The following is a 26,517-nucleotide window of genomic DNA, read 5'->3' as shown; positions in this document are numbered from 1 at the left end:
TTGAATGAATGAATGAAAAACTAATATTTTAGCTTAAATCCTTTAATTTTGCCAGCCTTCAAAAGAGAATAAGATAAAAAAAAAAAGTATGTACAATTAATATATCTAACGCACATTATTACAGCAGTAGTTATAAATAATGCAGGTCTAAGATGTAAACTAAGCATAAATACATCCAGCCTAAATTGAAGTTTAATAAACATCTCTTATAATTGTTTGTTTAAAAGTTTGTAAATGTTACATTGTAAATTTGTGCTATGTACATTATTGTATTCCATGAAAACAGCTTGAAATAAAAATAAATATTCTTGGTTGTGCAGATAATTGTAAGATATAGTAAACTGTAATGGGTTACTTTAGTTTGAAATTTTCCCTGGGTGTTGCTATCAACCAAAGAAATCCTTAATACAAAGAAAACAAAACTAATTAGTTTACAAATTAAGTTAAGCAAAATAAAATGAAATGACGCAGGGAAAAAGTATTAAAAACATGAAGAAAGGAAGGTGTAGAAAGCCAGAGAAAGCCCAGACAGCAGCTGGAGCTGTCAGTAGTTCAGAAAGCCCTTTATTGTTTTAAATGAATATTAGCTGCTTTAGTCCAGCATCTACATTATAAGAATCTTTAAAGTGAAACCAGAGTAAACATTTTAGCAAGACAATGATCCTAAATACAGCCAAGGAAACTATCGAATGCTTTCAGAGAAAGAAAATCAAGCTGTAAATCGGCCCAGCCAATCACCTGACTCAAATACAATAGAAAATACAAATAAAGATTAGTTTTGAAAAATGAGACAGACAGAACATCAAGATTGTCACACTCTGTTGAAGTCTTTGTGGTTTTTATGACTTATCAATCAAAGGGGCCTTTTTTATGATAGGGGCTTGACCAACAGGCAAAGGTGGGTAGAGTATCCAAAATCTATACTCAAGTAAAAGTAAAAGTACTTGCAGAATTTTTTACTCAAGTAAAAGTAAAAGTAACAATTTTAAGTTATTTGAGTAAGAGTAAAAAAGTATCTGATTAAGTAAATAGTTTCTAGTTACTTTAGATTTACACACACACACACACACACGCACGCACGCACGCATGCACGCACGCACACGCACACACACACACACACACACACACACACACACACACACACACACACACAGCGTGAATGATTAATATGTACTGGGATTATTCCATTAAACAGCTACTTGGTTATCCCATAGCAGGCCCATAGCCAGCCTGGTATAAGGGGTGTTTCTTTTTCTCAAAATGTGGACCTTTTTGCAGTTATTCACCCCATTTACAATGTATGAGATTTAAATACTGTATTTTTGTGACATTTTAAGCACTGTTTTTAGCTGGATTAGCTTGTTAGATCGTCATCATAATGACACATTTAATGTACCAAAATATTTCCTAAAGATTTAGAATAAAGAAAAATTAATAACACTCATTTTTAAAATTCGAATTTGTTACATCATAAATCATTAGAAAAACATAAAAATCTGTTAAAGTTTTTAATTAAAACAGAACATTCAACTGTCCTCATTCAGAATTAGGCTATTTGAATAATAAAAAATTTAAACATAATAATAATAAAAGAGCTTCACAATTTTTCTAGCCTCTCTTGTAAATAAAGTGCATTTGATTTGATTGAAAATTCATGGATAACAAAAATAGCCATATTAGTTTTCAAATTTATTAAATCCTTTTTAAATGGATTAATTTCACTATTTTAGATGGGATAGCAGTCAAAATAAGACAAATGAGCTCATGTATGCGAAAACTTCTGGACCTTTGTCATTAAGGGGTGGGTCTTTCAAACCACCTGAACCCCCCCTGGCTACGGGCCTGCATAGTTACCATTAAAAAGGTTCAAATTGGGATAATTTGGACACTTACCACTACTTTTTTCAGGTTGGAGCTGGAATTCATGTATTTGCTGCGATGTCAGTTCAATGTACAGCGTGCATAGCATTATCAAACTATTCTTGTCAACATCTTGGAGTGAAAACAGACTGAACTTGAAGTCTCTTTCGATAAACTCACTGCATAGACAGCATGACCGTCCTTCTCGGAACCGCAGATGGCCATGGCGTGACCGCAGTATATAACTCGCTTGGCTTCCTTAAATGTAGCGAAGTGAGAGTACTGATTTTTCTCTAGTAATTTACTTGAGTAAAAGTACAGATATTTAAATGCACTCATAAAGTACACGTTACCCAACACTTTCACTCAAGTAAATGTAACGAAGTAAATGTAATTCGTTACTACCCACCTCTGCCAATAGGCAAAAGATTCGTAATAATCCAAAACACCCATTCATGATGTGAATGTGGGCAGCTTCATGTTTATTTTGTCAAGCCTGTGATTTGATCCGTCTACACTTAAACTTTACCCCAGATTTTTCCAACTAATACAGGATTAGCAGTATTTTCAAAAGTCCTAGTTTTAAAGGTCAAAAGTACAGTAGTAGTGTGGATGCCAGGCTTAACCATAAAAAATTGTTTGCATTTTAAAAGATATCGCACCAGTGTAAATGTAGATCCAGTGGCAGCCTATAAGGTCATGCAGTATCTTCATTATATTGAAGTTTTCAGTTTCTCTGGCCAAATGAAAGTAACACCTGCTGCAACCCTGCAATCTGTCATTGGTTTCTATGTGCATCCACATTTGTGTGTCTGTCCTGGCTGTTGCTCCTGCTTTCTGTGTTTTTAGACTGTGGTGTGGCGTCTTATAACTGTGGCCTTTTGCATCTCCCAAAATGCAGTCAGCTTCTTTTCAGCCTATTGAAAGCACTGTGCATCACTGGTTATTAAAGCTGTAGCTCAGGCACAGCTGGTGTTGACAGCAGTAAATGTTCTGAAAATAGCATTTTTATGATAGGCAGAATTAATGCTAAAGCAGACTTAAAGGAAACACTAACGTCCCATGCGGTTTTCCATGTAACAGCCCAAGACGGGAGAGCAACCAAATCCAACTGTTCCCCTCATGCAAACTCATTTTGGGAAGGCAATTAGCGGCTAATCAGTGAGATGGATCTCAACATGCTGTTTGGTACACATTGCGAATGAGGGCTTAAAAGCTCAATCACAGTCGATGGTTTCTCTCTTGTCAATCGGCAGAGCAGCCCAGTGCTTCTCCATGTTATGATCTTTCTGAAATCTGTTTGTGTCGCTCATTGTGGACGGTTATGTTCAGTAGGCCAAGTAGCAGGCAAAGGGTTTTTATAAGGAAGAAAATTATAAGCTCAGAAGCGTCATGTACATATAAGCAGTCCTTTTTTGTTCAATGTGCATAAGGATCTTGGTTCAGACTTCAACTTGAAATGTGATTTTTCAACCAAACAAAGTCAGCAATAACAAGTACACAATGCAATTTTTGTTGTGTAGAAGAGTTTTGACATTGTGATAACTCCTTTTTTCCTACATAAAATGACGTTTTTATTGTTGTTATTTTGTGTGTTAAAATATGTATCGTTTTTTAGAGTGATTTCGGGAAAAGCACTCTCAGATAGTAAACAAAGAGAATTCTCTGTCAGCAATCACACTAAACATTCATTCAGAATCAGAGATAATTCCCATAAGCTCCACACATTTAACCAGATCCATACCAAGCACGGGGAGGGGAAGCTCTCTGGGATTGGGCTAGACGCTGAATAGTATTTCTCTCAGTCTCTCTTGATAGGGAGAATGCCCCGAGCTCAGACATCTTTCAGGCCCTGGAGCCCTCTCCCTGGACAGCACACCAAATATGCTCAGCTTGACCTTGGTGTAAATTATGGAAGAATAAAATAGGATATGAAATAATATATAACATAAATTTGCATAAATAGGTGTATATATAATTTTTTTCTGTAGATGAATGCAAAAATAATTAGCTCTGACTCTGAGCTCTTAACTTTGAAATTTGAATTCTTTAATTCATAGGTCTCAAACTCAATTTCCGGGGGGCTGCAGCTCTGCACAGTTTTGCTCCAACCCTAATCAAACACAGCTAATCTTGTAGAGTATAGTACTCTTTAACACCTTCATTAGTTGGGTCAGCTGTGTTTAATTAGGGTTGGAGCAAAACTCTGCAGAGCTGCAGCCTTCAAGGAATTGAGTTTGAGACCTATGCTTTAATTTTTACAAGTGCAGAGAGGTTTTTCCCAACACATTTTTAAAAATAATAGTTCTAATAAAAATTTTATTTCGTCTTTGTCATGTTGATAATAAGTACTATTTTACTAGATGTTTTACAAGATACTAGTATTCAACTTAAATTTCATCTATAAGGCTTAACTTGGCTATTTACTGGACGATAACTCGCCTAGTTAGCATAATTAGGCAAGTCATTGGACAACAGTGGTAGACAAATCACAATATAAAAATTTCTTAAGGAGACAGGTCCGTGTATATTTCGGTCATTGGATTTTCATTTTATAAACTGATATTAAAAGACTAGCTATTGTTTGATTTTTGTTTTAAAATTCAAAAATAAAAATTGAAATACAAACTTTTTTTTCATGGTGAAAAACGAAAAAGCTTAATTTGAAAATGATTTGATTGTCATTTTTTATTTCAAATAAGAAAAAAAATAAAATCACCAGAAAACAAAAACAAAAAAGGCTCATGTTTTATATTCCAAGAGGCCTACTCATTCATGATGATTAAATGCTGCCACACACAGGCTAGTCTGTAGGCTATTATTTTTCCAACTTAATTATGTTATAAAAGGTATTTCTTGTCATAACAGGATTTTGTTAAAACATACTTTTTTCATTCAAAGGGCATAAGGATGTCTTTTATAAGGGCCAGTTATAGGCTATATGATATTTATTTATTGTTAGCATATTTTAAATCGAACATTTATTTTGATGTTGCAAGCAAAAAATTTTTTTGCTTTACTGAACGCTTTTTTGAAAAGAAAGTTATAATATTGTTAAAACCATAATACTTTCACTTCCCGAACTTATGAATATGTCATAACGAGATCCCTATATCACAAGAAAATACCTTTTCATAACAAAACTGAGTGAAGAAAAATATTTGTCTATAGTACTATAGTGATCTGTGTGAGGCATATCTGATCTCGGAATACTCTAAATTTTAAAATGATAATAAAAATGCTCATTCTTCATTTTTAATATCTGTTTTTAAAATGGAGATTTAATGACCAAAATATACACGGAACGAGACACATACTGTTGACCTTAAAAGTGCTTTTATTCCAGCAAATTATATAATATATAAACAAATATAAATATATCTAAATATAATCAATATTTAATAAATAACACTTTCTCCAGAGGAAATAAAAGTATAACAAAAAATGTGAAAAATTCATTTTTTATTTTATTATTATTATTTAATAGATTTTATATTTACTGTTAAACATACCCTGGGAAATATTTAAAAAAAGAATTTCACAGGAGGGATAATTTTTTTATTCAGCATATTTTTTCATATATATAGATATAACAATGCACTTGAATACTAGAAAACAAAGACAGTATATATATATAAAAACTAGTTATTTATACATAGAATATACATAGAATTTTCATCAAACAAGCAAGTTGATGGGACTGACCACCTTTAAACCGTGTCGTAAGGTAATTTGAACAAGAAAATTGTCTCATATTTAAACTTGACATGACGCTTCTGATTAAAGCAGCTGTTGTCAACTCATTTCAGTTAACCATGTGACAACATTAATAATCTAGCGTGCAGTGCTTTGCCTATTGAACACAGCCTAAAACTCACTGCAGGGTGAAACGTGGGATACACATTCCACCAGCACCCTCTCTCTTCTTCCTTTCAATTTCACTACTTTGTCGTTTCTATAACAAAGAAATGGTCCGCATGCCGGTCCCTCATAACTCAGCTCTTTCTTTTTCTTTTCTGCATTTTCTTTCCTTCTGCTCTTCTTTTCTTTCCCTTTTTGTTGTTCTTTTTTGCATTATAGCTAAACTAAGATTTTCCATGCATGAGGGCAGTGCTAACACTCATAGCAGGACAATGGCTGCTGACGCCAAGCTGCAAAAATGCATGAGGAGAGCGCGGGGCCTTCAGCAGCGCATGCAGCAACAGCAAGAACAGCCGCAGGAGCCCAGCCGCCCACAGGGGCCCATCAGGTACCTGTACTGTCACCCTGTGTGTTCAGATCAGTGCTCTCGCAGACCCCTGGGTCTATAAGGTTGTGCCAAATAAACAAAGTCAGTACTGCAGCACCGGAAATTTAAAAGCAGTGAAATACCAGCATGCAAACGGTTGTGAAAAAGCATTGGTATGTCATTTACTGCAAAAATGTACTGCAATTTTTTTGTACCAAAATATTTTCCTTAGTTTTGATTATTACTTTTATGCACTAAAATTGTTTGATTTGATCAGATTTATTCAGAATGGTTCATTTTGAGGTGCATTAACAAATCATTTGAGCAAAATATTATGGAACTTCTGATGTTTTTATGTTGATCATTTTACTCACATTTACATTTAGTCATTTAGCAGATGCTTTTATCCGAAGCGACTTACAAATGAGGACAAGGAAGCAATAACTATAAGAGCAACAATAAATAAGTGCTGTAGGCAAGTTACAGATATGTAAAGTTTAAAATGCAAAAACATTAGTAATTTTTTTTTCTTTCTCACCCTACACTTGTTATACCTGTTTGTGTTTCTTTTATTAAACACAAAAGAAGATATTTGGAAGAATGTTGGAAAGCAGCAGTTATTGACTTCCAACCTTTTTACTAAATAGTTTCCTATGAACTCTTAAAAGTTTGAGGATGAGTAAATGAGTAAATTTTAGTTTTTGGGTAACCTTTCCCTTTAAATTCATTACATCATTTGATTTAAAAATGTGCCTTATCCTAAAGATTTAATTTATTATTAAATGTTCCAGTCACTGTATATGCAAACACTATTATTTAATATGGTAGTACAATATTTAAATGTGTTTTCTATTATGCCAAAATCCTGTGAGCTGTTAACAGTTTTACAATAACATTCTATTCTATTCTATTCTATTCTATTCTATTCTATTCTATTCTATTCTATTCTATTCTATTCTATTCTATTCTATTCTATTCTAATTCCAATTCTAATTCTATTCTATTTTATTATGATCTAATTTTAATTCTATTCTAATCTAATTAAAATGATGTAATATTCTAATTCCAATTCTATTATATTCAGTTCTAATTCTAATTCTATTCTAATTCCCATTCTATTCTATTCTGTTCTATTCTATTCTATGCTATTCTATTCTATTCTATTCTAACTCCAATTCCAAATTTATTTTATTCTATTTAAATTCTAGTTTATTTTATTTAATTCTTTTCTAATTTATTTTGTTCTACTTTATTCTATTGTAATTTCATTTCCTATTCTAATCTATTCTAATTCTATTATATTATGTTCTATTCTAATTCTAATTGTATTGTATTCTATTTAATTCTATTCTTTTTTAATTCTGTTCTATTGTAATACTATTCTATTTGATTCTATTTTTGTTCTATTTTAATTCAATTCCATTTTATTCTAACTCTAATTATATTCCAATTCTTATTCCAATTTTATTGTATTCTAATTCTAGTCTATTCTATTTAATTATATTTAAATTTTATTCTATTCTCTTGTAATTCTAAATCATAGTCTAATCTTTTCTAAAATTTTCTATTATGTTATGTTATGTTCTAATTTTTATTCTATTCTATTCTATTCTATTCTATTCTATTCTATTATTTCTTTTATAATTCCTGTTCTAATTCTATTCTATTCTAATTATATTAAATTCTATTCTAATTCATATTTTATTTAATTCTATTCTAATTTTAATTCTATTCTATTCTATTCTATTATTTCTTTTATAATTCCTATTCTAATTCTATTCTATTCTAATTATATTAAATTCTATTATAATTCATATTCTATTTAATTATATTCTAATTTTAATTCAATTCTATTCTATTCTAATTATCTTTTATTCTATTCTATTCTTTTCTATTCTATTCTAAAGACTGTTTTTTACCTTGGTCACAATTTTGCTCTTAATTATTTATAAATAGACTTATTTTGAATGTTTGTGGGGGTGAGAAAATGGTGTATTTATTTTTATATACCTGCTCTATTTCTGTGAGTACACACTGCAATCTATTCCTTGAATGCAGTTCTAGCTTAATTTTTGTATTCGATCAGAACATTAAGTGATGTTTCTTTTTCACAAAGTTTCTTTGGGTGTTGATTAGTAGCACCTTTAGAGGTTAATCTTTAAACATACAGTAAAAATCACACAGACTGGATATGTGTTGAAGAGTTCCATAAGTCTTAGTATTTGAGGACATTTACATGAAACCATTTGCAACTAAAAATGGAAAACTGTATGCATTTTCTGTTTATTTTTAAAAAGCAGCATTTTGTGGTCTGAAAAAGGAAACATTAAAAAATGTATTTCAGAGTGTGAATTTGTTGATACGGTTATCTCCATATTTGTAAAAACTGTGATTTCATGAACATTAGTACCTTAGGAACGCGAAAGTGCTTGACATTCTATGCATGCAAACATTTTCTGAACTACAAGAAAACCTTTCCATTTTCATGTCCATTTTTGTACATTATTAATGTGTAATATTCAGAAGAGGAGGGCAGTAGGCTGATTTTCTGGCCAACGTTGTAAAACCTGATTTTACTTCTATGAATAAAGTACATTTTATATTTATTAATGAAATAACCATCCAGAAAAAGGTATCAGGTGGTGCTGCAGTGTTTTCTAAGGAGCGTGGTTGTTTTATTTGTTAATTTTATCATTCCCTTCTTTTCCCTTTATCGATTAAAGGCGTTGATGTGATGTATGGCCTGACCTGGCCAAATCCCCTTGGGTAATTACCCAATGTAGTGCTTGAGGAAGTATTTACAGTAAATAAGTGCTTTAGCACATTAATCAGGGATGTTTACCTCTGTAACAAACTTTTCCCAGTTCATTTCCCTTTATACCCACTGTAGGGCATGCGGCAGCCACCAGGAACCATTTGTCACCTAGTACAACTTTTCTTCATTTCTGAAACAGTGGTTCCCAGTGAGGGGTATCCCAGAGGTTTTTATTTCAATTTATTTTATTTTATTTTATTATTATTTTTTATCTTTTTTTTTAATTTAATTAAAAAAAATGTTTGTTCATTCATTCATTCATTCACTTGTTTTCTTTTCAGCAAATTATCCAGTATATGTTTTACACAGCGAATGCCCTTCCAGCTGCAACCCATCACTGGGAAACATATTTTTAATTCAATTTAATTTAATTTAATTTAATTTAATTTAATTTAATTTAATTTAATTTAATTTAATTTAATTTAATTTAATTTACCACTATTACTTTTTTATTTTATTTTTTATTAATTTTATTTTTACTTTTTATTTAATTTATTTGTAATTTATTTTTATTTTATTTTAAAGTGACAGTTTTTTATTTTTTATTAAATTGACTAATTAAAAAAAGAATAGTTATTCAAAATGTTAAACATATTGTTTGTTTTTATTTCAAAGAACAGCTTAATTGTTTCAAAACCATTCCCAAATAATTTATTAGACATTTGGAAATCCCTCCCTAGTCGGCATGTGAATGTAAACAGTGTCAGATTCAGACGTCTGCATTAAAAGCAACTGCACAAAGCAATAAAAACAATGAGCGTTTGGGTCCTTCAGAGGCTTTTTAGCAGTATTAGATAAAGATTTATCTGAAAATTAATCTATCACACGGGTCATCGGTGGGTCGCTGTGGGCCAGGACAGATGAAGTAGGATTGATGGTATTCTGATGGATACTCTGCTCTGCTTTATTAGAAGTGAATGCAGAAAGCAAGCAGGTTTCCCTACTGGAGGCAAGCCAACTCTCATTCCTATGCTCTCCATTTCTGGGGAGCTTTTGGGCGTATTTATGGCTGCTGTAACTCTGGTTTATACGACGACTATGAAAATGATGTCAAGGTCGCATATTGCGTCAGCTGTGGAAAGCACGTGGGGACTGTGTGTGTGTGTGTGTGCATTGTATGAGAAGTGGCTCATGAATACTGGTGTGAAGGACGCAGTTCTCCTTGAATTTGGTCCTTGGCAGCATCATAATCTTTTTGGGTTAGAAAATGTGTTATAATGGGTTTCATGCAGCAAAGGCATTTTCAGGTTGGATTGGACATTGAATTAAATGAATCTTTTGAAATGAACAAATTAGCATTGTTTGAATTTTGTTTTAATTTCACAATTGTTCTACCATTTCAACCAAACTTTTACTTCTTTCCTATTTTGTTTTGCTTGCCCTAAAGGAATAATCGTGATGGTATAAATTTATGAATGTGATAATTTTCTACACAAATTTCAGCTACCCTGACAAGTTTTTTATATATCGTTCTTATGATTTTATAGCTTTGTTTCAACAAATATTTTTAAAAAAGTTTTAATTAACTAGGAAAACATACAGTAGTACGCACTGTTCATGTAACAAATGTGACTTTAAACAAAGTTATTTAAATGATTGGCATAAATTAAACTGAGCATTTAAAATCATGTAATTAATCATGCCATTCAATAAAATTAGATAGCTTAATTGATTGATAACGGACTGAGCTAACTAATTAACCGTGCTCATTTTTCAGCAAGTGTCTAACAAAAATTACTCTCTCCCTCTTCTTCCCTCTTCAGTGAACAGCCTGGCCCGGTCCAAGTATTGTTGACAGACAATCAGGAAGAGGTCTGGGAGACCAATCCGGATTCAGTGCTTGGCCCACCCTCTCCTCAACACATGAATTCACCCTCCTCTTGTACAAACTCCCCATCTCAGCTCTCTAACCGCCCATCGCTCAATCCAGGATCTTCCCAGCCACATCCACAAGAGTCTGAGGTATGCAGCAATTGGTCAAAACAGAAGGAGGAGGAATGGGGTGGCATCAGATTATCAGACGTTCTCCAAGCATCAGGCATTCGGGTCATGCCCATACGGAAACACTTGGCCATATCTCTACCCTCTTTGCCCCTCGACTTCTGGGGTGTATTGGGAGAGGACGAAGAGCACCCTCAAGCATCGATCCCTCAAAATCCAAATCCTCCTTTGTGGCAGGACATTGCAGATAGTCCAGAGAAGGTACGCCAATCCAACACGTCTACCAGTCCAACACCTGCTACAAATGAGGAAAAGGGGTCAATGCCCCGACGAGTCCCTATATGGCAGCCTCTATGTACATCTTCCCATCCGTGCAACAAACTGAGCCCGCCTGTTGCTGCCCGTCATTGGTCCTCTTGGAGTCTTGACCGTCCTGATGCTGTCATCACTCCCTATGACACACCTCCTGAACAGAACCTACGGGCAGGAAGTGTCCTCTCCCAACACACATCTGGAAGACACCTTCCTCCTCGCAGTCCCATGAGCACCAGGAAGAAGAATATCTCTAAGCACTCGAGCTTCCAAAGCATTGATCTGGAGCCCACTGAGGCTGAGGACCAGGAGCTCTCTGAACTGGACTCACTCTACCAGGCCAGTCTCCAGGCTGGCCCGGCTCCTGGTCGAGCCTTGCGTGGTACCAGCTCACCTGCTGTTGGGAGATCAGGTAAATAAATGTCTTGAATTTTCTCATACTAAAAACATCCATTTTAATACACTAGTAATACACCCACTATTAGGAAATGGTCACAAAATGGTAAAGGTACTGTGAACTGGGTCTAAATTTGTACACTTTTGACTACTTCCGGATACTGTCAAAACAGTTGATCAAAATGCTTTTATGCTTTTTTTGCAGAAAAAAAAATAGCTACTCTCTACTCCCTACTTACCAAACACATTATGTTATAAGCATAGACTGTAAAAGTTATGGACCGTGGTGTATCCGTGACTTCACCCATAGGTTTCTTAAGAACGCAAAAGAAGCTACAATAAGGCGTGACTAACTGACGGCATTTTATTCTTGTGTCATTGCACCGACCAGGATATACCAAACAAGGGCATAGAGGCGGAACATAAGCCTGCTAGCATTTTGCTTGCACAGCCTTTTCTTTGGGACAACTGCTTAATACTTCATATAATTTCACTCACCTGGGAAAAGGAGGCCACGTGAATGCTTAGTGAACACAATTAAGTGCACACAGCAAGCCACAACATATGATAATTGTAAAAAAAAATATTCCAAAAAGTAATTGACTGCGTAAAGCCACATAAAACAAAACAAAAATAGGATGTTCAGTTTATGCTGAGTTCAGCGGCTAATCAGCCGGAATCAGCTGGGCTGACGAGACAGCAAGCACTGAGACCTAGCTGTCACTCAAGTGGTCATGCCCTTAATTATGCAGACTTAATATGACTTAATATAAATGAAACGGGTGAGTTATAAAATAATTCACCCCCTCACAGTTGTCATGAAGGGTATTATTAGCTATATGAACCAAAATCGTTCTTTGTACTAGCCTGTAAACACCTTTTTTTTTCTCCTGTAGAGTTGGCCACTTTAACATTGGGCTCAATAGAAATCTGCTTTATCATGGAGCCAGGACTAGCGGAATTTCGATGAATTGCAGTTTCAGTTACTTCCATATTTGCTTCACGAAGGAGAGCGGGAGGTTGTCGCTTGCTAATGAGACATTTTAACAGGGTATTTATAGTTTGTTGGATAACAGTACTATTGAAATCACGGTTGTCATTCACTTACTTTTAGTTACTTGCTTTCTTACTCTGTTGTGTGCTTTCATTCAATTGTACTTTTGCGTCCCTCTTAGAATGCTTTTGCAAAAAGTAATGGAGAGCATGATGAAATAAGAAGAGATGTATCTGAACACATCAGTACAAGGCAGATAAAGTAAAGCATCTTGCTGACCACTAATTAGATTACTGGATATTCACCTTCACAGCACATTCAATCAGATATGATGAATTATGGTGGTTATTTGGATTTCTGTGTAGGGAAATAAAATTTTGATCTGTAACTAGAGTGCTCCCACCAATTTTATATTGGGATAGGAACCAGACAAGGATGTAGGGATGCTGTAAAGCTGTCACAGGACAGTTGAATATAATGAGAATACGGACCAGCCTCCTCTTGCACAGATTGGTTAAATATAAACATCATTAAAAATGAATTATGTGACAGCTTTATACCACAGTTCTCAAAATTTGTCAAATAAACTTCCTTTAGTACCTGTTAAGGCCTAAAATTTTTGTTTCAGCTTTACTAACAATGTGTTCACATGTACTTCTTTTTTCATGAGTGAAATCTAGTCATTTCAATTAGAATCATCACTTTTTACTTGAGAGATAAACATTTCTCCATGCAGATTTTTCATTGGTGTAACATTGATTTGGGGTTTACCAACAAAAAGAAGCTTTACTTGAATATGAGCTTTGTGTTTGTGGTGCTTCATGCATTGCTGCATTATTGATTTAATCTACAGATCTTGTTTTGCCAGCAAAATATCACCATACCTTGTCACCAAAATGTCACCATACCTTGAAGTGGTAATGTGTCATTGTAAATGTCATATCAATAATTTAGTTCCACTGAAATCATACTGACATGCTGGTACTGTATAGCTTAGCCTAGTCTAGCTTTTAGATGTGTAACGGGTCAAAATGTCAGAGCTGAGATAAACGTTCCCTGGTGTCAATATATGTGCCCGTCGTACTGTTTGACATTGGTTCAAATGAGTTCAATTGAACTGCATTTGTCAAGTATAGTTGCTTTGTAATTTTATCACCCAAGATTGGTACATTTAAACATTTATACATTATTCTGTTCATAATGCCTATTATGTTATTTAGTTACCTAATCTTTTAACTAAAGTTGATTAAATATAACCACATGTAGTCTCAGTTGCCTTGATTTTCTTTGTCAGTACCTCCTGCTGCTCGAAAACTGCTCACTGGAGTCGGACGCTCTCGAACCCCTACGGCTGAACTCGAGAGAACCGCTTATGGACCCCCAGGTTGTTACAGCCCTACTGGTTACATGAACATGGTAAGAAATGAGACACTACACTGCTGTTGTTACTGTTGTACTTACTGCATCAGTGGTTTAACATTTAATATATGTTGCTTAGACCAGTGGTTTTCAAAGTGGGGGGTTGCTTGGTGATTTCCAAAAATCTCATATATGTTAGATTATTAGAATTACCATATTTTCCATAACCTACAGAAGAAAAAAATAGTATTTAGTAGTTACATAAAAAATAACAACATGAAAATAAGCCATCAGCCTTTCAGTTTTTTTCCATTGAATTGTGTTATTACGCTAGATTAAAGACAGCAATAGTGTTAGTTGCAGGAGATTGATTGTATGGCACTATACTAAACTTTGACATCTTGACGGCACTCGTACTCATGAAAAATAAAGGCCACGATTGAACATGGAGGATGATCTTCAGGTGGTGGTCTCTAAAATTAAACTAAGAATAGTCTTATGCTGCAATCATTGTGCCCACCATTCCTGTTAGATGAGGTTAATATTAAATTGAACAAATGAATAATTGCTTAAAAATGATATATTTGTTGAACCATTGCACTGTTTTGTGTTTTCAATATGCTACTTTTACATAGTTTCTATTGGTGTTTGTTTGTTTATAATCACCTCCAAGGATTGTGGGGGTTGCCAGTCACTGGAATTGTTATTTTGTGGGTCACTGGCAACAGCTGGCATACACTGCCAGTATGTGACACTATAAGACTTTAGATACACTGTAAAACCCACTGACTAAAAAACAGTCAACTGAATTATCAAATTTACTGAAAGTTAATTCTACTCATTTAAAAAAAGAGTTTTGAACTCAGTGTTGAAGGTAATTAGTCTATTCAATACGTTGTTACTTCAACTTAAATGGAGTAAGTTCACAGCACTCATATAGATTAGTTTTTAACTCATATGGTTTGTTGCTATCAGCTTTCTCAAATGGTTTGAGTTGCCTTAACTTATTGGGTTTTACAGTGCTCAGTTGGTTTGAGTTTTCTTTATTTATTGGGTTTTACTGTGCGCAAACTGCTTCGTTTACTCAAATAGATTAAGTCCACAGTACTCATTGAGATTAATTTTTAAACTTTTCATTTTTGAACTGAATTGGTTTGTGTAAACTACACAAATATCTATCATTAAAAATGTGACTTCAGTCAAATGCATTTCAAGCTGCAGTACTTGGTCTAGACATTTGACCACCAAAATAATCATACAGAAATTGTTATAATATAAGAAAATTTGTATTCAACTGAAATATTTATATTTAAATTACAAATTTGAACTGCATTTGTATCCCTAAAATTGGTATCTTGATGTCAAAACAACATTAAATTGACATTTTAAATTGATGTCAAAAATGCACAGAAAATCAAATACAGGACAGTCGTGTAATTGATCTTTCATGTGTTTTTGATGCCAATGTTAGATGTCATTTTGACATTAAGGTAGTTAGTTGACGTCAAATTGATTTATATTTGTGACATGCTTGTGATGTGATAATGAGGGATTGTTGTATTTCCGCTGTGTTTTTGTTATGTCTGGTTTCTCTCCACATCAGAGCCTGCTTTTTATACAGAGCACAATCTGTTAGCACATGTTGATTTTGTTTGGGTGTCGTATCTGGTTTCTCCTTGACTTGTTATTTTTTTATAGCTGCAGTAACTCTTTGTTCTCTGTAGCCTCTGTCGGTGGCCCATCAAGGGCTACAGTCAGAAGAGGACGACCAGTATGATGCGGATCACCTGCGCCGTATTGCTCGCAGCCTGAGTGGAACCGTCATTGGGCGACGCCAGAACCGTCTTGCTGTCTCCCGAAGCTTTGTAAGTATCGCAGACATGATAATGCCTATATAATATGTGGAGCTTACTAACAGCTACAACAAGAGTAAAGTAGTGTGGCTATAGCGACCACTGCTATTGAAGAGTCCGGTAGAAGGGGCCAAAAATGGGGGAGGAATCAGATATCTGCCCTAGAAACCTGATGAGAGTGCTGTCACCTATGCTGAAGAGTGCTAACACGTAGCTACTGTCACTTTAGCCTGATCTATGTGCGCTGCCTGTCCCTTGTCACTCACTGCTGAGCTTAAGGTCATTTTTTTTAACACTACATTTACATATATGCTTACATCCATGGCTGATGCTTTCTATTCAAAGCTACTTAGTGTGTTGTTTTGGCAATCATTAACATATACAGTAATGTGTGCCAAAAATATATGAATGCATAACTGTTTTTTCACATGACATCCACGTGCACCAACGCACACGAGGACACTCATATACACATGCAGCGCTTCACATTGTCTTATTGAGTCATACTGCCATCCTGTGTCTATAAGTTGTAACATCACTACATTTGAAAAGAGGCCTGGCATCTCATTTATAAAGACACGCATGTCATTATCACCTTTCAAAATGTTAAGGTTTATATGTGTAGCTGGTGTACACTTCTGATTTCAGTTTATTAAGCATTTTAATATCTTGAATGTATGCATATGAACAAGTTTGGATAATGGGATTCACCTTACTATTTTCAAGTTTCTGTCATTGTGTGTATATAAATATTCAGTTCATTATCCTGTAAGTGTTATATTTCCTTCAATTCTAAAACAGTTTATTCATCACATTTACATGCACATTATTTATCAGACCACATTCTCGTTATCTGCTCCAAAGTGTGTATGATTGTTATGAATAATTTCTACAAATTTAGTATTTTTGCAATTTATAAGTTTGCGTCCTGAATAATTCCATATAATTCTATCCATCAATATTTGCAGATCATAGGTTGAAGTATGAATTAGAATTATAATATTGAATAAAAAACCCTCATAATATTCAGTTTGTGAAACATAATTATAATACGGTTTTATAAGATGTAGAATAATGTTTTTGTTTTTTTTACTACAGCATGAATAGCAACATTGTATTGCCAAGACAGCATTTGTTGATAAAAAATGTAAAATTCCATTGGAACATTTCTATGGCAAGTAGGAGCCGGTCAGTCAAAGTCAAAATGGAAAACATAATTATGTTAACAAAATTATGTTAACTCTATTGTGCATGTAAATGTGTTTCTCATTTCATTCATATCCTCTCACTACTGACTATTGCACAACTGAAAGTCAATAGAAAATCATGTCAGTACAAAATAGATAGTACAGCTGGTCTTCACTTGCTGTTTGTGGAAGAACATTATCACATCAGATTCTCCATTTTAAGGCATAGTTCACCCAAAATGAAAACGATGCATTTATTTTCTCACCTTCATCTCATTCCAAATCTATATCACTTTCTTTTTTTCTGCTGAACACAAAAGATGTATTAGAAAAACTCTATTACAATAAAAGTAATTGGTTTTCCAAAAAAAAAAAACATCTTCTTTTGTTCCACAGACAGAAGAAAGAGTGTTTGAAACTATGAAAGTGAGTAAATAATGGCAAAACAGTCATATTGGGTGTACAATCCCTTTAATAAATCTTAATTTGTTCCTCATTTTTAACTTGGGATCAGATCTGATCTTGTGTGCATTTTATAAATGAGGCCCCTGATTCTTTTCGTGCCTTACTTTTGTGCTCCCCATCTTTTCCTCTCTCCCCACCCCTCTCCTCTCTTCTCTTTTTCTCTCTTTTGACTGAATGAACTCGTGTTTTTTTTCCTCTGCCTTGTGCGTATCCAATGTGTATGTGTGTGTATCTAGCTCGGGGACTCTGGGGTTTCGTCATGTCAAAGCTTCATGTACTCACCTAGTTGCCTTCAGTTTCCATTGTCTCATTCAGACCTCCATCTGCTTCAACCCAGCTATCTCCATCATCATGCGTCACCTTCACCCCTGTCTCCACAGCCTGGGCCTTGCAGAGAGGTTCCAGGTAACGCTCACTCTCGTTTTCCACTTCCATAACCACCACCTCTACATTCAGAGGGCCATTTTCCACTTCATGTTTCTGCCATTGCATTGCATCGTAGTCTAGGCGCCCTTGCTAAGCAGTCTGCTTTCGCTTCATTTTCGTTTCTTTACTGCTGTTGAAGAAGCTCCTCTTTGGTTGTTGCTTTTTTTTTTGTTGATTGGTCTGGATCCTGTCCTTCACACTCCATCCTACCCCACTGCAGGATGTCTCCAGAGGTTCTCCGAGTTTCTGGCTGTGTCTGACTGGTGTCAAACTCTCTCCAGTGGGGAGCACTACCGTCCATCACTGAGGGTTCCTGGAGGACGTCCTGACTAAGGTTTCCATCTCAACCAAGTGGCTTTGGACACAACCGTGTCCTTGGATGCATTTGTTTTCCTGGACTACCTTTCTGCACACCCAATCCCAATTCTCTTCACAGTTTCCTGGAGAACTGTCCTAAGATCTGATGCCATCCTTTATCTCCCTGTGCTCTGTATTGTTCCTGGGATGATGTCCTTCTGTTATATTGAGCTATAGTCAGTAAATTTTTCCATGCAAAAGCCCCTGAAGCTCGATCCACAGCATGCTGGAAAGAGACACCAAAACCAACTTTTTTTTTAAGAGCACTGGGATGGTGTGATGCTTTTGTGGTGTGTGTATGACTAACTTATGGTCAGACCTGCAGCATGCAATGATAGGAGCTTGGGGTCCCGACTCGGACCTCCCACGGTGAGCCAACCAACCCAGAGCACTTAATTTAATCGACTCCAACATTCAGTTACTGCAGAGGAGAAGTATATGGTACCTCCATGCTGCATTAAATGGTAAATGTGTGTTTGTCTGTATGCGTGTGTGCATGTGTTGGGTGGTAAAAAGGAAGGAGCTTGTTGTAACCCTGCCTTTTGTGTTATTTATGTTTCTTGTCAAAAGTTTGGAATATTTGCTGTTTTAGATTTATATTAAAAATGATTTTGAAATATGTCTTGTTCCCTCACAAGACTAAACTAATTTACCCAATAATAAACTAAAAACAGTCATATTGTCTAATATTCAAAGCACAATGTATTCCTGTGTTGGCAAATCTGTATTTTCAGTAGCTGTGTCTTAGTATTTCTGAAAATGTTCAGTTTTGTGAAGTTTCACAAAACTAATTTCGAGGCGAGCATGTGATATAATTGACCGCAGCTGGTCCGTTTTAGTAATCATCTGATTATTCCAAATTTAACATAAATATCCAGCCTAACTTTACTCCCTATCTTCATTTTGGAAATCCTCCCCCCATCTACCCCTTCTCCCTCCTCCTTAATTCTAGGATCGGTTGACATGGCGGCTTAGTGGCTAGCACTGCTGCCTCACTGCAAGAAGGTCGTTGGTTAAAGTCCTAGCTGGGACAGTCTGCTTTTCTGTGCGGAGTTTACATGTTCACCCTTACGGGTGTTTTCCATCATTGGGATAGGGCTGTAAGTGTTTCCGCTGCGTAATACATATGCTGGTATAGTTGGCGATTTATTCCACTTTGGCGACCTCTGAAATAAAGACAAAGCTGAAGGAAAATAAATAAATGAATGAATAATACTTAACCCAGGTCATTGAATGGTATCACAGTTTCCACAGACATAGTAAGCAGCAGTTTTTCAAAAATGTTACTTGAGCTACCAAATCAGCCTGTTACTATGATTTAAGAGTGATCACTGTAGACTGGAGTAATAGCTGCTGACAATTCAAGCGTACCATCAAAGGAATACATTGAACTTTAAAATATCTTGGAATAGATATATTAACAGTACAAAATATTTTACAATATTGCATTTGTTTTACTCCATCTTTAAACTAGAAATATTAAGCAAAGTTTAGGATAGACATCATTTTTAGCCATATTGATTGTTTTAAATGATTAAATGATTGAAAATTAAATGATTATTACCACAGTTTTACAGCAAATACCAAGGTTCAATTATGATTAGTATAGTGAACCCATAAATATTTAGTGGTTACCATAATTTGACATCTTTTTTAGGTATAGGTAAACCATTGTTAGTTTCTTTCAAAACATTTAAAAACTATATTTATTCCAGACTTTTGACCAGTATTTTTTAACACACACACACACGCTTCATCCTTCCTCCTCGCCTGTCTCACAGATGCAAATCCTCAGCAAATCAACGTGCTGGAATTATCGCCGCTTTGCTGACCGTTTTTTCCACAACTCTCCTGCAAACTATTTTTTTCTCTTTCAATAGCAGGATGGGTTTTTGTCATGTAGATGCTAAGTACTTCAACCTGTACTAAGTGAATAGAGATGTTTTGTACGGTGTCATCTCTCAGCTCTGGTGCTTTTTGTCAGAGCAGGCATGTAAATCTGTGGCCCTGGCGTGGAAAGTGGAACGAGACTGTCTCTTCTAACCTTTTTCCTACTTCTTCTCTCTGATACGGGCATTCCCTGTAGCACACAGCTGTTTTGTGTCTCGTGTTACAGGCAAAAGACTGTGTACATGTTTGACTGAACATACACTAACAAGCAAATTTATTGTTAATAAAGAAACTATGACATCTTAAGAAACATACAGAGGAATGGAGAAAACTACGTAATGACGTAATGGAATGTTAATCAATTCTAGTGGTAATAATTATTATCTGCATTAAGACAAGTATAGTACACTTCAGAAGTGTAAAGCTGGAGAAAAACTGCTATTTTAATTCCATTGACTGTTCTCCCGTTTATACAGGGAGATATGCCAAGTTAAGCTTCCTTTTTATTGTTTATTTGACTTGATTTGATCGATTTTATTTGAGTTTTTTTTTTTTTTCCTTGCAGTGACACTGAAACCACAGCTATGAGTCTGGCACATGATGGATCTTCAGGCCTGTAATAGTTGAGGGGTCTCATCCCATTTGATTTTAGTAGAATTTACATTTTTCTAGATTTTTTTAAAGCAAAACGCAGCTGAAGAATGTTTGCCCCCGATAGTGTTTAAATGGAGCTCATTTGAAGCTTCACTAGCCTGAGATGGGGTCTTTGAGCAAGGATTGCTTTCACTTAAAGAGATAGTTCACCCAAAAATGAAAATGTACTCGCTATTTGCTTTCCCTCAAGTGGTTCCAAACTTATTTGACTTATGGGGATATTTTGAAGAAACCTGAAAACCACTGAAAACAAATACAATGGACGTCAATGTGTACAGGTTTTCTGTTTTCTTCAAAATGTCTTCTTTTGTGTTCAACAGAAGAAAGAAAGTCAAAAAGGTTTGCAGCAAGTGAAGAGAGATGACGGGATTGTCATTTTTGGCTTAGCTGTCTCTTTAATAGGTTTTGTGATATATATATAAACAAACACTTAAACCAATCAACAGATATTTTGTATCACAATATAATATGATTAATGCAGTATTTTACTTTTCATCCTAATCATATTGTGCTGTGATCTGCATTATTTTTTTAATTAAAGTGCTAAAATGACAAGTGATTCTAACAGATATAACTTAAGAGATTTAGACCTTATTTAACTTTGTCTTAACCAAAGATTGGCTCTAACACAAAGATATGTTTGTTTTTTCTTCTTTGTCATTTATTCATCTTTCCTTTAGTTGAAAGGATGTTTGAGAATGTAGCAAAGGTGGCGTATGAGTATGCTATGCAAAAATGCTCTCTCCTGAACTACCAGCAGAGTCAGACTGGGACAAAATCGAATATTATTTTCTTCTTTTCTTCTTTTCCTATATACTGAGGAAGAAAATGATTTCCTGCTGAATTGTTGAATCTTTACTTATTAATGTCTGTACAGTTAACAGCCTTTGAATGCGAGTTGTAGCCAGTGGAAGGTGGATTTCTCAAAGATGAAATGGCATTTCAAGGGTTTTCCATTTCGGGACTCATTTGTAAATGCTTGAGGTTGAGTGAACTTGTATTTTTGCAATAAAGTTATTACCAATGCACTCCAGCAGGGGCGCTGCACAAACGCCTACACTCTGTGTCTGAGTATTGATTTCTTATACATTTTTTTTTTGTGATACATTAAACTTTCTTTGACAGTATTATAACGTTATCAAAACTCTTACAGTGAGAGTGATGACTTTGACATACTAAATGCATTGTGTTACTCTGTTACAGGGTTGTCAAACTCTGCACAGTTTAGTTCCAACCGTGCTCCAACACACTTACCTGTAGGTTTCAAACAAGCCTAAAGGACTCAATTAGTTTGATCAGGTGTGTTTAATTAGAGTTTGAACTAAACTGTAAAGAGCTGTGGCCCTCCATGAACTGAGTTTAATGCCTGTGCTATCTCATACATTTAATTGCCATAATTGCTGCATAATACAATACAACAAAAACGCACCCGAGTGTGGCTGGCATTATTCATTGCAGATATAGTTTTTCAGTAGAAGGAAGCGTGGCAAATTCTTTACTTAAATAGTTTTCCTTTTGCACAAATCACACTTTAGGACAGGGGTGGCCAACCCTGTTGCTGGAGAGCCACCTTCCTGCAGATTTCAGTTGCAACAAATATCAAACACACCTGCCTGTAATTATCATGTGGTGTTCAGGTCCTAACTAATTGGTTCAGGTGTGTTTGATGTGGGTATCAACTGAAATCTGCAGGAAGGTGGCTCTCCAGGAACAGGGTTGGCCCCTGCTTTAGGACATTTTTAGGCTGGTCCAGATGCACAAATAAATAAGAAGTTAAACACACGCACATGCAGACTTTGTTATACTGATAGAACATGCAAGTGGTTCCCAACAAGGGGGTCCCAGCCCTCAAGGGGGCCTCAACGAGCTCTGTGGTGGGATCACGTCATATTTTTACAATTTTTTAGGAATTAATTTTATCCTCTGGCTGACTGAAAAATTGACAAAATTGTAAATCATCCTCTATAAAAACAACTAAGACTTACTTTAGATTCACCTTCAGCTGCTAATAGTAAAGACTTAAGCATACTGGACCCAGGTGAGGAAGCTCCAAACATTTCAGGTTGTAGCGCTAGCAATACTGGAAATGCAGGAAATACCAAGATAGCTTACTATACTATGATTTAATTTCTTTTTCTCAAAGCAAAGTGTCCCTGACCCAGCCATATGCATTTTTGTCATCCTTACTATAAACCTATATGTGGAGGGGGGCCTTACAATATTTTCCGGGGAAAAGGGGGTCTCAGGCAAAAAAAAAAAAAAAAAAGGTTGGGAACCACTGGAAAATGCTATGTGGCACTGTAGTATAAATATATTTTGTTTCATCGTACATTGACATACAGTACAGAATAGCTTTGAGAATAGCCGACTAATGTTGGCGTTACCTTGAAGATTGTGAAAGCATACATTCCATCCATCAAAGAACAAAAGAAAGGCTTTCAGGTGTTGACACTAATGTTACATTCTTAGGATTTTCTCTGAAAAAATAGCACCAAAAAAAAAAAAATAATAAAATAAAATCAATCTACTGACTTAGACAATCTTATTTTTCAGCTTTGTAATAAACTGCTTGCAGAAAAAAGAAAAATTACATTCTTACATAAAGCTTTTAAAAAAATCTAAAGAATATTTTATTTGCATTTAAAGAACATTTTGTTCAATGAAAAGTTTCCATGGATGTAAAAATGTTTTTCATAGATCTATAGATACAAATAAAATTGATTAAGAGTGTACAGCCATCGTATCCAGTGTTCAGCATGAGTACACCCCATTTTGAAAATGATTATTTTATTCTTTTCTCAGTGAATATAGGCAATGTATTTTGGTGCATTTAAACAAAACAGATTTATTAAACAGATATATTTATTAAAATAATACTTTAATCACCAAATATGTTTAGAAATCGAAAGATAAAATAATTAAAGTCAAGCTAAACATTGCAAAAGCAATTACAACTTACAAATTTTCATCAAAATAATTTATCTTTTTTTTTTTGTTCTTTTTAAATTTGTATTTAATATTTTTCTATAACATATAAATTTGGCTGTACTAGATTTTGGACTTATCATAGGTAATTTTGTTAGATTTTGTTACACTCCAGATTTGGCTTCAGTACTGACTAATCTAATGTATTTGCACAAATATAATAATGTATAGCTTCCAATTAAAAATATGATGGATTTGTGAGGTGTGTACTTATATATGCTGAGCACTGTAGTTTTTCTTTCTTTTGTCGGTCATTTATTTATATATTTTTATAGTTTGGTCCAAATTGAATAGTTAATAACAACCGTAATGTCAAGAAAGGCTCCCGCTATCCAGCACCTAACACACAATTTAAAAAATTTCTTCAGTAATATGCTTGTTTTCAAACTTGTTTCTAAATTACCAGTTGCAGTATAGACATAATAAACCATTAAATCATTTTGTGATTTTTTTTTCAATGCTGTATGATAATTAAAACTATAGTGAAGACAGGACAGCATATTTCTGCTTACCTCTTGGTTTTTAAAAATTACGTCATTATTGTATTTACTTATTTTTTTACAGTATTTATATACTGCATTTATGAATAGTTGCTGTGATATGAAATAAATAAACACGGAGGTCACCTGGTTAGACACCGCTAATTTAAAAGGTATGCTATGACTCTGATTACATTTTTTATGTTTACCTTGACCTTAATCAAAGAGCATTCTTGGAACTGATGTGCCGATTGAGTTGATGGCTGCTACAATTTCAGTTTGTTTAGACAATTTTCTCCACAAGATGTCAGTATAGATAGTCTTCATTTATTTCTATTTATTTATTTACTCTACATTCAGTGGGTTTATTTTGTGATGTAAAATTTCTGAAATAACATTCTAAGTAATGTAGCCCGGTGAATAAACCTCCTGCTGTGATTCTGTAGACAACCGCAGTCGTTGAGTCTTTGTGGATTACAACAGTGACACTCTCTATACAAAAGAAAACACATCTCCTTTTTACCACAGGAAGATTTGTGTTCCAGGAATACATTATTTTTTGTCAATAAATGCTTGATGGTTTTTACCCTTGAAAATTCACTAAATTCTCCTTAGTTCAAATGACGGTGATAAAAAATGAAGTCTTTGCAAATCCTCAAATAAACTCTGTGTCTTTCACACACCGCAGCGTTTGTGGATGTGGCACAGGACAACAAAGCGTTTCATTATTGTGCATGCCATGCTGTTCTGAGATGCCCTTTTCAAAGTTGCCAAGGGGAAATAAATAACCCGATGTACTTATGTTATTTAGATTTGTTTCGGCAAAGAGGCATTCCTGATTGCCAGAAAGAAGAAAACAGAAATATGATTTATTTATTTTTATTTTTTCTACTGGGTATAACAAACAATGACAGTCAAACAGAGCAATGGTTCAGAAATTATCCATGATTCAGATAAGAACCCAGACTAACCCTGACCCAAACTTGAGGACAGAGACCTTCAGATGACATTTAAAGGCCAGATTTCTATCAATAAAACACCTTTGTGTTGTAATTGTCACTGGTGAATAGACCGAGACTAAAGATCAGTGATGAGTTGCACGCAAACAGTTTTGAACAACATTTAAAGTACAACTCGCATAGAGTACACTCCCAGGCCATTTTATTAGGTACACATAGCTAGTGTTGCTATATGCTATTAATTCTCTGTGGCATGAATTGCAACAGGGTGTAGAGAAACCCCTGTAAACCCTAGAGGTGGTTGTATGTCAAACTCACTGGAGAGTTTTTTTTAAACACTCAGCGCTGCCTCTATGCCATCAACAACCAGTAAAGTTTTGTAAATCCCATCTATCTTCTTCATTCTGATGCTTTCTTTGACATTTAGAATCAGAAAGAGTTTTATTGCCAGGTATGTTCACAAATACGAGGAATTTGTTTTTGTGACAGAGCTTCTACAGTGCAACAGAATTACAGAGACAAGATAAAAACAGATATCAAATAAATTTTAAAAATAGAAGTAAGTAGTGAATGCAAATATCCAAATTGACAAGTGTATACTTGTACAGGTATATTACTATATACAATGTTATATGTGCAGCTGTTACGTGCAAATTGGCATGTAAAGTATGTTGTTAAACAAGTGTATGTGTGCATTAAAAGTGTATAGCAAGTAGTGATGTTTGTTCCACAATTATTATCATCAAGTGTTCATGAGATGGATTGCCTGAGGGAAGAAACTGATTCTGTGTCGGGCTGTTCTGGTGCGCAGTGATCTGTAGCGTCGACCAGAAGATAAAAGTTCAAAAGGCAGTGTGCTGGGTGTGAGAGGTCCAGCGTGATTTGGCGACCCTTCTGCTCGCTCTGGATAGGGTGTTCTTGGAGAGTAGGGAGGGTTGTACCAGTGATTCGCTCAGCAGTCCGTACTTTTCAACATAGTCTTCTGAGGTCGGATTTGGTAGCTGCGCTAAACCAGACAGCTATTGAAATGTAGACGACTGATTCAATGATGGAATAATTTTCAATGATGCATTTAATATCCATCAGATTCAATGATGGATATTAATATAATTCAGGAGATTATTTAAACTTGTGATGGATATTTGTCATTGAAAAATTGCTATGATATTGAACTATTGTCTAAAGAATTAAATGATTCGTCTAAAGTTATAAGTAGTCATGTTGGGAGAATGTATATATGTGTTGATTACTACCAAGGGGTAGCATGGTGGCTTAGTGGATAGCACTGTCACCTCACAACAAGAAATTCGCTGGTTTGAGTCCTGGATGGGCCAGTTGGCTATTCTGTGTGGAGTTT

The 26,517-nt window shown here is 34.9% G+C and overlaps 1 protein-coding gene across 29 annotated transcripts in view; it reads left to right on the top strand.

The window, feature by feature from the left end:
- The window catches only part of usp54b (ubiquitin specific peptidase 54b), a 189,847-nt gene extending 168,053 nt beyond the window's left edge, over nt 1–21,794 (top strand). For 6 of the 29 annotated variants that reach the window (XR_012388015.1, XR_012388024.1, XM_068224780.1 and 3 more), the window contains 6 exons: nt 5,941–6,109; nt 10,667–11,568; nt 13,841–13,962; nt 15,630–15,770; nt 17,647–17,815; nt 18,057–21,794. Coding sequence is in view for 14 of the 29 variants with exons in the window: in XM_068224780.1 (XP_068080881.1) it covers nt 5,941–6,109; nt 10,667–11,568; nt 13,841–13,962; nt 15,630–15,770; nt 17,647–17,815; nt 18,057–18,169 (1,616 nt within the window). In the remaining 15 variants the exon portion in view is untranslated. Of the gene's footprint in view, nt 1–5,940; nt 6,110–10,666; nt 11,569–13,840; nt 13,963–15,629; nt 15,771–17,646; nt 17,958–18,056 lie in introns of those variants that run through there. The other 23 variants (XR_012388016.1, XM_073918497.1, XM_068224782.1 and 20 more) reach the window with 11 other exon arrangements.
- The last annotated feature ends 4,723 nt before the right edge of the window (nt 21,795–26,517 follow it).

This window comes from Danio rerio, chromosome 12 (assembly GCF_049306965.1).
Source record: "Danio rerio strain Tuebingen ecotype United States chromosome 12, GRCz12tu, whole genome shotgun sequence".
NCBI classification, from domain to species: domain Eukaryota; kingdom Metazoa; phylum Chordata; class Actinopteri; order Cypriniformes; family Danionidae; genus Danio; species Danio rerio.
This window is presented reverse-complemented; position numbering and strand designations above follow the sequence as displayed.